Source organism: Molothrus ater, chromosome 1 (genome assembly GCF_012460135.2).
Source record: "Molothrus ater isolate BHLD 08-10-18 breed brown headed cowbird chromosome 1, BPBGC_Mater_1.1, whole genome shotgun sequence".
NCBI classification, from domain to species: domain Eukaryota; kingdom Metazoa; phylum Chordata; class Aves; order Passeriformes; family Icteridae; genus Molothrus; species Molothrus ater.
Genome location: NC_050478.2, coordinates 20,938,517 through 20,957,179, shown reverse-complemented (window position 1 = coordinate 20,957,179; position 18,663 = coordinate 20,938,517). Strand labels below are relative to the sequence as shown.

The window sequence follows — 18,663 nt, the reverse complement described above, 5'->3', positions numbered from 1 at the left end:
AGAAGAGACCGTCTAACATGTGACGACTGCCAAGTCAGAGCAGGCAGCTAGGTTTGATCAGCTCCCTGCAAGGGGCATTAGCAGAGTACCAACATTCTTGCACAACTCTGTGCAGACAACCATTACAAGTCCTTACAGCTTCCTATTAATTTATGTCTTGAGATCTGTGGGGCAATGAATAAATATTCTCTCTAATACAAGCTTTACTCCACAGACTTTTAGTCCTTTTAAAAATTTGTAAGATCAACACAAGCAAGTTGCCTCATTTTTTTAATACACAATTGTTTTCAGGTAATCATTTTCAAGACCTGAAAAATTAAAAAAAGAGGAAGTCAGAGAAAAAAGAGAACAAAATAAATCCCTATTCTGTTTTGTCATTAAAGCCTCACAATCACTTTTACAGCCACATGATAGATCACCAAAATGCTTCTTCTGTGGCTTTTTGTACATAAAATTTACTTAACCCTCTTTATGTGGCGCAAAAGGTACAAAATTAAAACAATTTATTTTCAAGAGATGTGAAGCAATTACTCATTCCATTAAAAGTTACATTTCTGAATTTCTGTTTCACTGTCAGAGGAGCCTCTGCTTCACATGAGTGAAATCTTTTTGCACTTAGATAAGATGGGTGTGCAAGAGACAGTCCAGACTTCTACTGCATTATTCACGGCAAAGTTGCGCAGACATCAAAGTCGGATTAAATTTCTGCTCATTTCAGACAATTGTGCAAGGCAACATTTACCACTAAATTAATTTACCTGACCCAGTGGATGACAGTCTTTGTTCACTACTTAGAGCAGCACTACAACTTCTGCAATAAAATCAGTAATGTGCCTAACAACGCAGGTATCAGGCTACATTCAACTAATTTTGTGAAATATTAAGCTGAATGAGAACTTGAAGTAGAAACATTCTGTTGGCTTGAACTCATAAAACTGATGATACAGGGAAATTTCAGCTGTATTTTCCCTAGGGCTTAGATGTTCTCAAAGCCAATCTCATTGGACCAAATCTGAAAAACAGGGGCTTTTTTAATCATATATGAACAGCTTGAGGACCACATACTTCCTATGGTAATTCTAGGAACTCAAGAAGTACACCATCTGTACTTTAATAAATCCACAGTAGATTAAGACCATGTGCCTTATCTATCAGCACGTTTTTATTCTATATCTTGCTCTCAGGAAGACGGCAGATCCTCAAACTGTAAAATGTTTGAGACAAGGACTGATTCCATCTTTAGACAGAAACTATATGGAAAGTCCTTTTTCTGCTCCTGCAGCATTCAGTCCTGAGACAACAGGGAACCTTAGTGGAGGAAATCACCAGACAGAGGGGTATTGCAAGCATTCTGGGTGAGCAGAAAGGTGCAGGAAGGAAAAGCAAAGGCACACCCTTTAAAAACAAAACTAAACCCAACCCCAGTTATCAGATTAGGAAAATGGGATGGGCATAAGATGGAGGAATGATAGGGAAGACAAGAAAAGAAAAAAGGCAGATGGAAAAACTGGTGCTGTGAGTTATACTGTAACACAAAGATTAAAAGGTCACTCTTCTAGATATCCCTCAAAATCAGGTAGAAACTAAGAATGTGGGATGAGATATTCAAAATTTCTCAGAACTGAACTGTCTGGCAGCAGTGAAAGCAACAAAAATTTCACCTCCCTAGTAAGTCCACCCTGAAAGTAAGGGAAAATCCCACTCGTTGGCTATTTACTCCACACCCAGCATAATAAGTTGTTGCTCTTTTCTATAGCTTCTTGATCTAGTCTGTCTGAAGCAGCACAAGAGCTCCAAGCATGTTCCAGCTGAGCATCTCCAGCTAAAAAGGATAATTCCTGTATGCAAAATTGCACATTTTTATCATTCTACCAAAATGGCACTGAATAGCATTATCCAGATTGTGAATATCTTCTGTCTTAATCTCTCCCTCGAAGGGACTAATTTATATTTGAATCTCATCATCTGTTAGTTGAATACTATTGAAAAACCCAAAATCCATACTTCCATAGGAAGGGTGCTCTTAAGTGCTGTCTTTGACACTATTTCAAATTAATCAGATGATAAGAATATAGTGATGTTTTTAAAGTTCACAACACCTTGATTAATAAGGCAATACACAATTTAAATTCTTGGTGAAATGGACTATAAAAACTGCTTCATCAAACCTCAGGAGTAAGAATTTGTCTTGAAACATTAATCACAGCAACTGTTAAAGGGATTGATCCTACTATCTTTCTTCAAGTTCCTATAGACGTATTGCTTACCTAAGGAATGCTAAATTTGGTCTTTAACACAAACTGCATCTTGAAATTATTTGAAAGACCTTCCAGTGCATTCACCAGGGTTATGTATAACATCAGATACTTTTTATTTATAAAATCCATAAACTGCATGACAGGTAACATGACAAGCAACATTCAGAGCCTCATGGTAGGTGAAGTGAAAAGAATAAGGTACTTACACCAAAATCATGTTACAAGGGCACACAATAGAATGACAGAGCAGTTTCACTTGGACCAAGTAAACAGAAACCTTTCACCACTGTCAGAACATAAATATGTCCTGGCAGCAGCTTTCAACTGAACACCTATTCATTTAGACAGAACTAATACATGAGGCATGGGTTCAAAATAGGCTCCTAAAATACATCTGCATCACTTGAGGATGAAGGGGCAAAATATTAAGAGAGCAGAAAAATTAGTGAAGTGGACCTCCACTGCTGACTAATCTAAACTATAGTAAATTATTTGTGCAATATACTAGGCTACTCCATAATTGTGGTATTAGCCTGTCTCTTTTCCCCTTCTGACTGCCTGAATGCAGTATTTTGTCAGGAGACAAATGTACAGGTCTCTGTAGCATTGTTAATTAAGTATAGCTGTTTATTTCCTAGGCCTGCATACAGATCGGCTGCTGAGAGAGGAATTGGAGAAATCAACACTATGGAACACTGTATTAATACTAACTTGTTTACCCATAGCTTCTCAAATCACTTCCTCCCACTGGTCAATTACCTCAGTGGTCTTTACCCCGTGCTTGCCCTGGACCTGCAAAGACAGAAAGCAAGCTGGGGAAATAGTAAGTGAATGCCTTAAAACTGGCAACACAGACTAACAGAGTAATGGTGGCCAGCTCTTTAGAGTACTGCTGCCTTGTTTCTTTTATATAAAGTATACATAAATAGTGCTATTTTTTAACTTCTCTTGCAGGAGCTGGCATGATTTATCTATTACATATTCCTGGGTAGTATAATAGGAGCTAGAATTTCTTCCTAAATTTAACCTAGCACACCCTGGGTCTCATGACAAAGAAAATACTACCTAGCTTCTCTTACTATTTTCATTTTCCCCTGATAAGCACTAGCAGTACTGAGTCTTCTGTTCTACTATTAATGTAACCACTAAACAAACACAAATGGGGAGAGAGGAAAGGAGAGAGGGAAGACCAAGGATCTAAAGGTGAGAATAATGCAAGACTTCTTTTTTTGGTTGTACTGTTGAAATAATAAGAAGGCTGTATTAAGAAAATATAAACTGTATTTGCAGTTACAGCTCAAAAATTGAGAGGACAGTATGAGGCACAGAGAGGAGAATCTGCCAGAGAACATACTATTGCACTACAAATGACACTGGTTCCATGAATAAATCTGGGGGCTACTAGACATATCTTACTAACAGTGGCCTTTCTTTTCACTAAGAAACCCTACTAAGAGGCACAGTAGGCTGTGAAATGATCCCAAGACTAGGCATGCAAGTCGCACTGTAGAGGCAGTCACATTACCCCAATTAGCTAAGGCTTAACAAGAAAAAGGGGTAAGCAACGTCCTGTAAGAGACAAACCACATCATCAAGGTTATTTACTAAGGCACAGATCTTCAGAGAACTTTAGGTGCCTGGTCACCATGTATTTAAACATTGCTGCACATAATAGCTGCCTAAATATCTAAGAGAGTCTGATCCAATCCCCTCCTTTTCATCCTTTCATCCTTCAGTTTCATCCTTTTAAAAGTATTACTCAAAGCAAAAGAACAGATTAGCTTTCAATACTGCAAGGCAACAGAATAATAGGGCCTTAGAGATTCTTTGGGAGATGTCTGGTTACAAATATGCCTCCAACAGCAAAGGAAACAATGATAAAAAAGATTAGCTTGTGACTGTGAAGATTGTCTAGATTACTTTTACTTGGAGGTCAAGAATAGTGCCTAGGTTTTTTCTTTTTCCTATCCTGGAAACACCCATGTATATCCTCTTACTCTTATGCAGGAAAGGGCTTTGCTGCCAATAACACAGCAATGCCATTCAAATGATCAGGGTTGTTTCGGAGAACCACAGTACCCCACAGCACACTGGAATCTAATTCCTATTGACCAGACCATCCATCTCCATCACTGAGGGATTGCTCTGAACTCCTGAATGAGTCCAGATGCTCTCTGGATCAAGCGTCTCCAGCATGGCCCTTAGCCAGGCCTAGTCCAGCTGCTGCCTGGATCAAACCCCTCCAGCATGGCTCCCTGCCCAGTCCTGCTGCTCTCTGGATGAACTAACAGCTCCTGGTCAGTCCAGTCCAGCAGCTCTCTCTCCTTTCTCATTAGCCACACATGCACCACAAACCCCTGTCAGGCCAGCTTACTGAGCATAGTCAGTCAGGTGAGAAAGCACATCCACTCTCGGATTCAGCTGGCAAGACATCTCTCCAAAGACACTACAGTTAACAGGAGCTTGAGTATATTGAAACTTTCTTTGATGAATTATTTACTTGACACACTTTTGCAGACACTTAGTCATGAAGAAATACAATTTCAAGCTGACAAAAACTAGCTTCAAATTGGTGTCAAAATCCTCAAAGTAGAATAAGGAAAAATACATATTTAAAATCACAATCTCACTTGCCCTATTACAAAGGTAAAAAAAATGACATGGATTTTCAGACCTCTTTGGTATGTGTTGTTTCTACTTTCATTGCTCCAGTTGAGTGTACTAACAGCAGATGGGAAAGAGACTGTTCTCTGAAGTGCTCTCTGTCAGCATTTCTAGTCAATTCAACTCCATGGTATAACACAGAGAGCTGAATGAAAGGAGATGCAGCTCAGAAACTAGTAGGGAAGAGCGTGAGGAGATGGGCCAGGGGGAAACCACAGACACAACCCAAAACACAGTGGAAAGAAGAATGGAGTAATGGCTACAAAACAAAGCAAAGCAGAACAGTACATACTGCAAAAACCAATATCAAGAGGGAGAAAGACGGGAAAAAAAGCAGAAAGGGAAAAAATGAGAACAGGAAAGAGAAGCAGGCTAGAAGCTCATAACAGCAGGTAGGAACATTTGGAGAATTCTGTTCCTTTTCTTTCACTCTAACTTTGAAAGATGCTATAAACTTACAGCTTGTAAAAGTTTTAAATATTGAGGAAAAGAGCACAAGAGTATCTCATCAGAAACACGTAAGAAATGCACTGTTAGGGTACACTGCAATCATTACTGCAACTAACATCACTTGCATTCACTTAGGGAAAGCATAGGCTGTCAAATTCAGCTAGACTGAGTGAGATGGTGGCCACAGTAAGGTTAACTGCACTGTCACCATTGTCTTCAACACAACCAGGACATCATAGTTTCTGTGAAAGACCCAATTCTTAATTTCTTCCTAATTTTTATAATGTGTTTTTGACCATAACATACATTAACATATAATATAGTCATGGTAGCTGTAAAGGTAATAATGGCATATAAAGTAAAAGAAGAAAGCAAAATATTTCAAAACTGCTTCTTACATAGTATTGATCTCATGTGTGGATTACACCACCATCTTCTGCACTCTTAGTTTTCCTACAGTGTGTGGGGACCCAAGAGCATAAAAACAATAGTCATTAGTATTGAAGTCTGCATTGAAGTATTGAAGGCACAACGTTTCACAACTGATTTTACAAAGTACCTTCATATTAAACTTCACAGTATAAAATAACAGGCTGTAAAGCAAAAATCTATACTGATCTAGAAGGTCAAGACACAGGATCAAATGAATGGGCTCCCACAAAGTACAATGCCAACCCAAAACTAAACAGGCTTCATATGTCTTGCCTTCGTTGTAAATAGATTGTAAATGATAAATCTGTATTTTTAACTAAATACAGATTACAAAAACAGTAACAGCATTACCCAGCTCCAGCTCCACCTTCCTGGAAAGGAGAATAAAAAGATACCTGGAACATGTCATTCAGCAGGCACTTTTTGCATCGTACGCTAACAAAATAGCTCTACGCAGTATTTTATTGGGCTCGAAACCAACGGCAGAGTGACAGCCGTCAATAAGGGGGCCCATGGACAAATAATTCATTATAGTTAAAGCAAAGTGCCATTTGCCCTAATAATCGCTAAAGCTCTCTCTGATCAAGCTACCGAAACAAAAGCGAGAATGAACCGGAGCGAAGGCGAATTTCTGCTTTTGCAGACCCGACCTCACGGACCCACCTGCGGGCGTCCAGCCCGTACCTGTTTTCGGTCTGAGGAAGGGGCGTCAGGGGAGACCTGAGGGCTCGCACCACTTTCGGCGTGACAGCCGCTACTCCTGCGTCCTCCTCCCAGCCCCTGGCAAGCGAGACGGGAAAACAAAGTTGTCAGGACCAGTGATTGAACATCACCCGGCGAGAGCGGCGCCGCTCTCCTGCCCACGACCCGCGCCGAGCGCAGACCGAGCCGGGGGCACCGCCAGGCTCCGCCGCGCCCCGCGGGGCTCGTCCAGCTTCTCCCGCCCTCCCCAGCCGGCTCCGGACCGCGGCGAGGCCGCCGGCCGCCCTACCTGGCGCGGAGGGGCTGCTGGCCGCCCAGGCGCAGGAGGCAGCCTCCCAGCAGCAGGCTGCCCAGCGCCGCGGCCAAGGCGATGACAGCCCGCATGGTGCGCTCGGCAGCGGCGGCCGTCGCAGCTACGGCCCCATAGTATTTAAGGGAGGCTGCGGGGAGGGGGAGGCGGCCATGGCAGCCACAGGGTCTCTGCGCTCCGCCCCTCGCCCGCAGCCCTGCGCCGCCGTCGCCATCGGCTCCCCCTCCCGCCGCGGCCGCAGCGCGGGCCCGGCCCGCCAGGTGCTGGCGGGGAGCGGCCGGGCTCGGCCGGCGTGAGGGCGGCACCCGGGCGGCCTTTGCTATCGGCCTGTGCCGGCCGCCGCTCGGGGCGCTTCCCGCAGCGCTTCCCTGTGTCGAGGGCGGCGGAGCGAGGGAGTCGAAACTGCCCAAACTTTAATGGGGGAGAGGGGCGCCCTGCAGGACGGCGGCGGGAGCAGGGTGCGGGGCTTGCCCGGCGAGGGCAGGCAGCCCTGCCCCGTGGCTGGTGTACTGAAGCCGCTGCTGCTTCAATAGCTCTTTCTCTGAATTAAAACATAATAGTCAATGTGCCCTGTGTTTCGTCTCATAAAAGGTATATTATAAAACTATGTATATTATAGATAAAAATGACTCCACGTGGAGCACTGTGTGTGTGCAGTTCTGGGGCTCCCCCAACATGAGAAGGCTGTGACCCTGTTCAGAGGAGGGCCATGAACCTGATCTGAGGGATGGAACACCTCTGCTCTGGAGACAGCCTGGGAGCCGGGGTGCTTCAGCCTGGAGAAGGCTCTGGGGGGACCTCATTACAGCTTTCTGAAGGAGGCCTACAAGAAAGCTGGGGAGGGACTTTTGAACAAGGGCATGTAGTGTTAGGACAAGCTGGATGGCTTTAAACTGAAAGACAGGTTTAGGTGGAATATTAGGAAGGTATTCTTTGCTGTGAGCATGATGAGGCACTAGAACAGATTGCCCAGAGAAGCCGTGGATGCTCCATCCCTGGAAGTGTTCAAGGCCAGCTTGGATTAACCTGACCTAGTGGAAGGTGTCCCTGCTTATGGCAAGGGGTGGTTGGAACTAGATGATCTACAAGGTTCTACCCAGAACATTCTATGTGTCTATCATTTGGAGTGGCTTTGGTAAAGAAATGCTTCTGTAGTAAGCTTGTGTCTTTCTACCTCTACCTGATGGTGCATTCAGTGTTGCTTTCACAAGCCATTGGTATGAGAAACCTAGTAAGGTGACAAGGTACCAATAACAAGTTCCCCTTTATTAAAAGTAGGTAGAAGAGATGCTGTGACTTACAGTAGCCTTTCAATCGTGAGCTGACGCCTTGTTTTTGCAGATTCTGTCCTTCATGTTTTCTGTATCTGTGAGCATTTCCTTAAGCCTTGGAGCTGCTGCTCATCAAACAATGGCTAGAAAGTCTCAAAGTAAGAGCTCTGCTGCTCCATATTAATGAAGTTATACAGACTTGATATTGTGAGTGGTTAGATATGACAATAAGAAGCAGCAAGCCTCTAGGAAGTGCACCAGATGAAAAGCACAGCACCGTCTGTGACTGTGGTGGGGTATGCAAGGAAACATCTAATGATGTTTTTGGGGCATTTGTTCGCTTGCTGGTGAGCAGGGCTGTGGGTGCTGGTGGGAGGGAGCTAGAAGCAGTTGGCTGGTGTCCCAAGGGGTTGCTGACTGGCTCATTGCACAGTCCCCTGGGAGCACAGCTCAGTTGTCTTCTTGGCTTTGAGGTACTTAATTGTAGTAGCAAAACAAAGTAGCAAAACAAAGCGAGTTTTGAAGACTTCTGAAGTCCTGAAGTAGTTTGCTGTTTCAAGATTGTTGTGAATCTCTAACCAGCAAACTTCTGAATTGTTGTGATTGAATGTAAATGTCTGGAACGTGAAGGTGATTCATCACCATTTCCCAAAAGCTTGCTTTGGGCCTATGCTATAAAACCAGTTGACACTGTATACAAATAAGTCGGGGGGCAAGCTTTTCAAGGTATGTGTATATTGATCAGCAGATATTAGAAATATCAATCCCCTGTCATCTCTGTAAAACATGAAGGCTTCTGCTTATGTTAGTGGATATCATCAGCTATTTTGTAATACCCATTAAATACCCTATGCAAAACAATAAGTCTTTCATCTTAAAAGCCTAGTAGTATTCAATTCCAGCTCTGAATCAAAGACAACTAAGAATTACAGTCCAGAAAAAGATTTGGCTTTTGCTCTCACTGTTATTTCCCTCTGCAATACAGTTTTCCTGTGAGTCCTGAGGTATCGCACTGTCAGCTAATCCATGGGAAATTTAGTGATGCCAGTGAGGACATAATATTTTAAGTTAGAGGTCTGCTGCCAACACTAGTCTATAGTACAGTAAACATTTCTTTTTCTGAGATCAGAAGGTTAATCCTTGTGTCATATTAAAGTTTTTGCAAAGAAAATAGGAAGATTATAAACTGAATGTGTTTAGATTAGACTTGGTACTTGGTGCTTGTTGTTTACTAACAAGTTTACAAACAGGTATTGATTGATTGTCACAGTATCTTTAAATGTTACCAGCCTTAATTTCCTGGCACAGCAGCTTAGTAGAAAGGTTAAGTGACCTTACTAAACGGTGAGATAAGAATCAATGGTGAATCAGAATTCAAATTAAGGAATATTGGATTCAAAAGACCAAGTTTCTCCTGTGTGGTGTTGCCATATCAGAAGTCATGGTGTCAGGTAATGTAATGCAGAGGGTCAAAGTGATAAAGGTACAGGTGCCAAAGATGCCACACAGGAAAAGACAGAGACTTAACAGTGTACATAGAGTCTGTGTCCCATCTCATCATCCTCCTCACAGCTGGAAGCAGCTGCATTTTGGCAGCATCCCCCATCCTCTGATTCCCATTAGCTTCTGAAGTCAGCAGGAATTGATAATTGCTGGCTTGCACAGAAGGAAGAGATCACTAATCAGCCAGGTGGTATCATCATGACTTTGTTACTGAGCTCCTACAGCTCTACTTAGCTGCTAATTTCGAAAAGCAAAATACAGCCTTGGTTATCATCCATGAAAGGCTGCTGTCCCCCAGGTCAGCAGGATTGCATCTCGAAAGGAGTCTGGTGGAGGTGCCTGTAGGGCTGCTGGCCACATGGAGCCAGCCTAGCCTTCTTATTTCCAGCAGCTAAATCATATTAAGAAGCAATTAATGTTCATTAAATGCTTTCCTAGTGCTGCCTTCTCATTAAGCAATGGCTGTCATAGAGATATTAGTTATTGCAAATAGGAGGAGAAATGACTGTTACAATTAACAAGAAGAGAAAGATGTTCAGTGAAACTGGAGTCCCATGTTCTGGGGAAGTATGAGAGGCCCCAGAGTGAGGTGTTGGTGCAAGACAACTATTTAGGTATTTTTAGTGCACTCACAATATGCTTTTAGCAAAAAGAAACTTCCAGCAAATTCACCAAACAGACATGTGTTTCAAACTGGGAAAAAGTCATTGGTTCATTGCATTTCACAACTTCATTTATTTCCACCCACGGTTTTGGGCAACATGGTTTTACATAATGATAAACTGCGAGAACTAAGGTGCCGTCTGCCAGACTCCAGGACATCAAAAGGCCCCAATCATTCCACTAAAGGAAAATCACAAAAAGCAATGCATTCCTATTCCCCCTTAAAATAAAAAAAAGTCCAAAATAAATAATCACCTTATGTGGCTGTTGCTGCTATGCTTTTTATCTCGCCTCAATGTTTTTTCTCTATTTTTTTCTCTATTTTTTATTTTTTTGTGTCCTGTAACTTAAAAATTAGGCTTTATTAAAATAATAATTTAATAACTAAACTCAGCCAGCAAACAGTCTGTTGGGATCAACATAAAGCAGCTAAATTATTAGGTGTTTAAAAGCAGTTACATGTACCATCACTTTGAGATGTTCATCAAATGTGCCAGTGATGACTCATCCAGTCAAGCACCATTCACTCTTTGGAGAAGGTCAAGGTGAAAAAAAATCAGGGCACCTGGAGAAGTCTTCAGGACTCTGTCTTGTAAGATGTCATTCTGACAGAAGCACAGAATATTCTGAGTTGGAAGGGACAGACAAGGATCATCAAGTCCAACTCTTAAGTGAATGACCTGTATGGGGATTGAACCCATGACCTGGTATTATTAGCACCCTCTTCTAACCAACAGCACAGCACGACTTGCTTCTTGTGCACAAAATTAATGATTTTTCACTGTTGTAAGCTATGTTTTTATATCCATCAGAGTAAGATATTGTGTACACTTCACCAGATTCCTTTATTCAGTTTAACTGAGAAACTAGCTTCTCCTCTTTAGCAATGATGATCCAGCCCAATGGCAGATAAATACTCGTTGCCAAAAATGCATCTTGTAGCATAAGCAGACTTGAGGCTGGTAACTACTGAAAATGAGCGGTCTACTGCCAGCCTCTGTGTGAGCCTTCATCCAATTAAGGGCACTGCAGGCATGTGCCCATGGCTGTGGTTCAGTCCAGTGTGTATGCTTTTCAAAAGGAAGCTGATGGGCCAAGAGGATCTGAATTACAATGAGGTACAAAGGAAGACTTTAATTCAGAAACCTAAAAACTTGCAAGTTGTTAACCTGAAGGGAGATAATTTTTTTCCCATTCTCTTTTCTTCCTCAAGGCTCTCTGCACGACATCTTAACATGACACTATGCGAAAGGCCATACTGGGTCAGACTAGAACAGTGTGTTCTTCAGGCAGTGCCCAGTAGCACAATCCCAGGGGAGAACTGTGCAGTGATCCATCCCTAGGACCCTTTCTCAGCTTCCAGCAATCAATGGCTCAGGGTATTTCTGAGCTAGAGCTAGCTGTGTGTTTAGTTGCCTTTCATGGATTTTTCTTCCATAATTATGTCTAATTGCTTTTTGAAACCATGTAAACTTCTGGCACCAACAGTAGCTTGTGCCAATGATTTCCATCCAAGATGAATCCTTCCATTACAATTAGCCCAGGAACAATTTGCAAGTCTCTGTTGTTATTTGGAACTCTGATCTCCTTCGCTGAAGGAGATGATGTGCTAAGTATTCTTTTGCAAGAATTTTACTACAGTTGCACAAAACAGCGCTTCTGTTAATACAAATTCACAGCATCCATTGCTAGAATTCAGTGGGAGTTATTACAGAGCATACTGTGAATGCAAATTAAAAATAATGCACAACACTCAACCAAATCCTAATGGACCAATGGCACAATGTCAAATACATCAGGAGCAAAGTCTTCTAATACAATTATTAAAACTCCAAGCAAACAAACAAAGCAAGTAAATTAGCACTGACAAAAACTGTTGGAGCAACATTTACTCGTCATAGATCAGCATGCAGAGTGACTGTACAGCTCCCAGAGGCTTTTAAAATGCCTGCATGGCCGAAGGGGGAATATGCCCCAGGGATGTCATATAATGGAAGAGCTCTCATTGGGCACTGGTGGTCAATGGTTAAGGTAATTGAGTCAAACTAAACATTTCTTTCTGCCACTGAGTGTGACACAGTGTGTCCAGCTGCCCATCTGTAGAAAAATCCTATTTGGGATCACGTGTTTGTTGAAGTGTTCATATGAAATACACAGTGATTGAAGTGAGAGGCCATAGTGGAGTCCAGAATCATCCTTTATGATACAAGTGATGGGGTGTGATTGTCAGTCAGCATCATTTATGTTTATGAAAAATCAGAGCAACAATTCAGGGAAAAGAATGCGTGATATGAGCAAATAGCAGGGATCACTTGGAAAAAGAAAAAAAAAACCAGGAGCAGGAGTATGAAGGCCTAATCTTGGGATGGGAAGATTATCCACTGAGTTTCATCCAGGAGGGTGGCCTGACTGATCAGCTCCAAATGTCTTTTTGGAATCACAGTGTGCTGAAAAAGCTAGAGCCCTTTTTCTCTTTTTCTTTTTAAATTTTTTTTTTTTTTTGCATTCCTATATTTCCTTTGTTGAAATTCATGGAGTACAATAAATGGAAAAATAAGCATAAATCTTGTGCCAAAGTATGAGGACTGACTACTTCATTGCTATGGAAGAACACCACAGAAGTGGTACAGAGCACCATGAACTCATGGATTTGAGGAGTTTGGAGGAAGAAAGACAGGACCTCTGTCTTTAAACTAGGAAAAAGCCATTAACCTCTCAAACAGAGTTAAAAATATAACTGCCCAGATTGTAGCCTAAACATATTCTTACATAATAGCGATTTTCACAGTCTCTTCTGCAGTAAAAATTGCTGAATGCTCCATAGAAACATAGCAGCTGCAAATCCTAGATTTTCCTTCTTCTATCATCAGGTACTTCTTAGGCTATTTGCATTGGTGAAGTTAATGCTGATAAGCCTATGATACAAGGGGGGTGCCAAAGGGGTGCAGGTGAGGGATGTGGGTGTTCACAGCGGGATCAGCCAGACGGGGCTTGTGACTGGGATACCTTGCTGTGGAAAGGAGATGACCTGGAGGAGAAACCATAACTCATGGAGCTGTATAGGAAAGTAATTGTGAGGGTGCTTGAGAGTCAGGGTTTGACAAGGTGCTTTAGCTCAGATGCAGCTTTAAGCACATGTTAACCTGGGACCAGACTTGAGCTTCAGGTGAGACACCTGCCAGAGTGCTCTGAAAGCTCAGTGTGTCTCTGAAGTGAAACATCAGTGCAGGGGGCATATCCATGCAGTGGTGAGGAAAATCAAGACAGTCATTGAACCTTTGGCACATCTTGGGAAGAAAAATAGTATAGGAAAATAAGCCATACAAAAGAATCTACCTCTTAGCCTTAGAGTGGCTTCCTGTTTCAGAATCATCAGTGAAAGCAAGGGGGGGAAAAACTCTACACAATTATTTATTTCTGTTTGCCTAGTAACATCTTGAGCCATTTATAAACTGGAACTGAAAGCCTTTACCTCCAAACAGAAATAAATCTGGGTTACTGTAAGAGCTAGCAAGATATGGAGACATTTGGGAATGCTTGCTGTAAACCAGAGTTGTCTCAGATGTCTTTTTTTCCCCATTCTGAAGTAATTATCTTTCTAAATGATGTTGGTTATAGACCAGAGTCCAAAATGGGCCAAAATATGATGGGGTTCATGCCCACATATGAGAGAGCCATCTCAGGCAGTGCATGGCCATTGCTGTCCTGCTGGGGAGAGGACTGGCAGTGGGGCAGCTGGATTGGTTCTGTGCAGCAGCACAGCCCCTCTCTGGCATAGAAAGAAAGTGAGAAACCTTGGCTGTGCTGTGGCCAGGGGCGTGGAAGGTGGCAGGCAGAGGCCAAGGGAGAGAATTAGGACATTTTCCTTCTCATGGCAGATCATCATCAATTGGACTCAGCTCTCTCTCTCTCTCTGTCTCTCCTCTAAACATGTATGGGGCTTCAGTAAATATGCTGATATCCCTTACCTCAGTGACAGGCCTTGCTGATTGTATTGCAATCACTTTCATTAAGCTCTGCAAATATACTGCCATTCCTGCAAAATCTGTCTGCTGGGTAAGCCAGAATCCCTCCTATGGTTCTCAGATAGTCACTTATCTATTTCTCTCTCTCTCTCAATTACTGTACTTCCAGAGAACACATTTTAGTTTATTATATCCAGTGCCTTTGATGGCCTGGCAGAAAATAATTAAGATCTAGCAGAGGGGAAAACCAAATGTAGCTTAGGACGAGTGAGTGTCATCTGAACAGAAGGGATCAATAACAGCTCTTATGTTCAGCATTACTTTCAGAACAGGCATTTAGTACCTAGCTTCCAGGTAAGACTTTCTGCAGCATATTGTCAGTTTCTTCTTACAGATTGACCAACCTCATCTTTAACCTTGAGAGCTTTAGCACCATACCACTTATCTGGACATCCCCTACAGTAAACAAGTCCATCTAAATTGACTAAGTTTATAAATATATGGTTTGCATACACCATATCTGAGTCTTCTATATTGAACAGTCTTGTCATCACCAGTAGATCTCAAGAAACCTAAAAATGTATCAGTGTTTGGGAAGAGGACCCAAGAGGGAGAGCAGGGAGCAAGGAGGGGAGGATGGAGGCTCCAGGACAGTGAAGAGGTGCATGGGGAGCATAGGGGATCAGTGTAGGGGACAGGATAGCGTGTGAAGTGTGCAGAGCCTGAGCACTAAGGGCAGAGGGGAGGGAGGATGAAGGCATTTTCAGCTGAGAGGAATGCTGATGCTTAAAGTACCATTATCATGTGCTGGGAGATGTGCATTTTAAATACCAGCATTTAAAATCCTTCGCCTTTAATGTTGTGTTTGCATATTGCATGAGTATGCATTTGACCGAATAGCTGAGTGTGTGTAAAAGTCAATTCTAAAGCAAGGAATCATCACTTGGAACCTGCAGCTGGAGAATTTATTCAGGCTCCCCAGATGCACTCAGGCTCAGCTTGGCTGTCCTCAAGAGCAAACTGAGAATTTTACAAGTAAGCAATATGTGAATTTTTTTTTGATAACTGTTGGATAAGATCATGAAAAACTGAATGAGCCCCCTGCTGACAGCTGACCAGAGAGTACCACAGAGAGCAGCAAGCAGATGCAGCAGCACTTCCCTGAACTGCTCCAAACCATATTACTTGGATCTTCTTCAAGGAGAGAAAGTGCTTCAGCATTTGCACCACCTTTTTTCATCTTGTGTGACTCAGTCTTCAGTAATGTGTATGGATGGAATAATTTCCCTTTTTGGGGAAAAAAACCCCAACAACCAACAATCTTTTCACCATGGATGAGACTGAGACCACAAATTCAGTCCACATTGGAGGAGTTGGAACTAGGTCCCTTTCTCAACCACAGTGAACCAGATTTTCAGCCCTGAATTGCATGTTTGCATTTCTGAGGCACGTCAGCATCTAGCTGAGGATGATGTGTAGGGGCAGGTATCTGAAAGATCTGCTGCACAGGATATTTGCATGTAGCCTACTGAGCTCTGTAAGACAGGAACCAGTCATGGGGCCCATTTCCTGTCTGGCCCAGTGATGCATGTCAAGATCTGAAGCAAGATGATCTCTGAAAATTAAAGGGTGCCAAGTAATTCAAAATTGTGACATATTGATTTCTCTCTTCAGACACTATATATTTCATAAAGCTGCAACACAGCACTATAACTCAATGTTTGGTCTTTAATGACTGGCCCAGTTATAAATACTGTCCTACCATTTACTGACTTTTACTTTTATTAAGCATGTATTTTATCTAGACTTATTAACAGAGTGCAGACCATTTTTAACAAACACAAAAATATTTCAGGCCAAACAAAAGCAAGAACGCATTACTATGTGAGTGCACTTCCAATGCACGATGAGAAGGTGTTCCCAGATGTTCTGTAGGAAACTAGGGACAGAGGTGTGTGCCAGGAAGATGTGAGCAGAACAGGGAGAATAGCATTGGTAGAGCTCCAGTAGGAACCCATACCCTGGGTACAAGTTGGCTGAGGTCCTAGGCTGCATGAGACATGGGTGGCATTGCTTTGAGCTGCACACTCATTTTCCACACACAAAGCATCAAAGCATTTTCCACAAACTGCAGCAGCTGTTCGAGGGGACAGCAGGGAAGGGAGAAGTGTTTTCTCCAGGCTCTGGGTGAAGAAACACTGAAGGAGCTCTGTGGTGGGCACGTGAAGATCAGATCTCTGCTGAGTTTTTTTCCTGGTTATAGCAAACAGGGATTATTTTCTGTAGACTATAGCATGTGTACTCCTGTGTTCAGGTAAGATAACAGAAAAAGTGACAGAGCTCCCCCTCTGACCTTTGACTGTACTGATCTATTCTGTAATCAAAAGGGTAAAATAGTATAAAATTTGGAAATTTGGTTTATATTCCTGTGTCTGTAGGTAGTTACTTTTATTTCAATAAAGAGAACATTTTTAGGAAATTAGGTAAGTTTTGAAATATAAACTTACCTTGCCATTAACAATTTGTTTTTAAATAGCCTATAGATACTGTGTTTACCTAGACAGGAAGCAAAATGAATAAATTATGTACAAACAGGCTGATTTTGCCAGTTACAGATACAAAACCTTGTATGGGCTTCTGGTTTTAAAAGGAAGCTGAAATGATACATTTTTCATTGAAAGTATCAACCTCATTAGATCTGTTTATGTAAGAGATCTTTAAAAAACAAAGACACAAAAGTTTACTTTTATAGGTCACAGATGGCACATCGCGGCTCGGTTTCATATTATCAGATACAGTCATATGAAATATATACATCCATATCTGAACCATTCACCCTGGTTCCATTTATACTTAAATGAAAGATACTCACTTCTGGAGAGAAATTTATCTCATCCAAAAGTGAACATATTTAAGCTGATATTTCTTATCAGGTGTGTAAAAAACCCAGAGACACTGTTTTAGCTACAGGTGAGTAAAGCCATCTGAGAAATATTTAGGGGAATTGAAAGCATTCATGTCCTCATCTAAAAACACTGATTTTTTTTTCATGTATTCAGACATTATTTTATGAGGTGGCAGCAAGCTTTTAAATGAGTATTACTTAAATAGCCTGGCATACAGCTTCTACTAGAGATACAAGGCTGAATCAAGTCACATTTGACATGGACTAAGCTTGATAGATGTAGGGTTTAATTACACTTGCATGTTTAATTATATGGGAAAAATAATTTAGAGACTTGGTATAATGCATGTTCCAATGCAACCAACTTCCTGAAAGGTGGTTGTGGTCAGGTGGGGGTTGCTCTGTTTCTCCAGGCAGCAGCTGGCAGAATGAGAGGGCAGAGTCTTAAGCTGTGCCAAGGGAAATATAGGTTGGATATTAGGAAAAAGGTTTTTTACAGAAAGAGTGATCAAGTACTGGAATGGTCTGCCTAGGGAGATGGTGGAGTCATCATCCCTGGATGTGTTTACAAAAAGACTGGATGTGGCACTTGGAGCCATGGTTTAGTTGAGGTGTTAGGGCTGGGTTGGACTCAATGATCTTGAAGATCTCTTCTAACCTAGTGATTCTGTGATTCTGTGATGCTCTCATGGCATTATTGACATGAGTTGTCCTATCCATGGACACCCTGCTATATTCACACTATCTACTTCAATTTCTCCTGAATTTAGAGCCAAATTAACCTTTATTCTTTTCATGTAGAGGATGTCTGCCATACTCACCTTATAGGAGGTGGAATTTTTCAAGCACTTACCACAGAAATTAAAGGTGGTTTTGCTGTTAAATTCCCCAGAGAGCAGAATTAGTTGGTAGGAACTACATAGAGAAATCCTGCATCCACCAAAATAACTCTTCCATCATCTGAAGGGCTCTGGTACACAGGCTGGATGGTAGTGCTGTGCAGAGCACTACCAGGGTTGTGGCTCATGCTGTTTATATTGAGAAAGTCACAAAGTGTGCACATGCTTTGGGAATTTGACTATCAAAAGTTCTTTCTTCTCAAATTTATACAAGACTTTAAAAGAATATTGGGTTGATTTTTTATTTGCATTCATGAGAAAAACAATAATTGACAAAAGTCTAGGTTCAAGTCAGTGAACCATGGGACCATTTAAGCTGGAAGATCTCTAAGATCATAGAGTCCAACTCTTAGCCCAGCACTGCCAAGTCCATCACTGAACCATGTCCTTCAGTGGCACACCTACGTGTCTCTACAGCTCATATTCTGTCAGGCTGAGCATGCTTCTTCAAGAAAAGCAGCTGCCACAGCATTTAATGTACTACTGAGGCATAAATGTGCCAGGTGGATGGGCCTGGGCACAAAGAACCCTGAGAGCCTCAAAACATGGTGAATACAGACACAGCCCAGCCATGCAGGAGGCCTTTCTGGGCAACAGTACAGCTGGAGTATCTTAGTGAACAAAGAGAAGCTAAACTCCTT

At 42.1% G+C, this 18,663-nt stretch overlaps 1 protein-coding gene across 3 annotated transcripts in view; it reads right to left on the bottom strand.

Annotated features, from left to right (window-relative positions):
- ST8SIA6 (ST8 alpha-N-acetyl-neuraminide alpha-2,8-sialyltransferase 6) overlaps window positions 1-7,005 on the bottom strand; it is a 45,331-nt gene extending 38,326 nt beyond the window's left edge. The window contains exons 1-2 of one of the 3 annotated variants that reach the window (XM_036404053.2): window positions 6,796-7,005; window positions 6,468-6,584 (exon numbers count right to left, since the gene is read on the bottom strand). In XM_036404053.2, the coding sequence (XP_036259946.1) occupies window positions 6,468-6,584; window positions 6,796-6,890 (212 nt within the window). In that variant the 5' untranslated portion in view covers window positions 6,891-7,005. The remainder of the gene's footprint in view (window positions 1-6,467; window positions 6,585-6,795) is intronic. The other 2 variants (XM_036404046.2, XM_036404043.2) reach the window with 2 other exon arrangements.
- Between the last annotated feature and the right edge of the window lie 11,658 nt (window positions 7,006-18,663).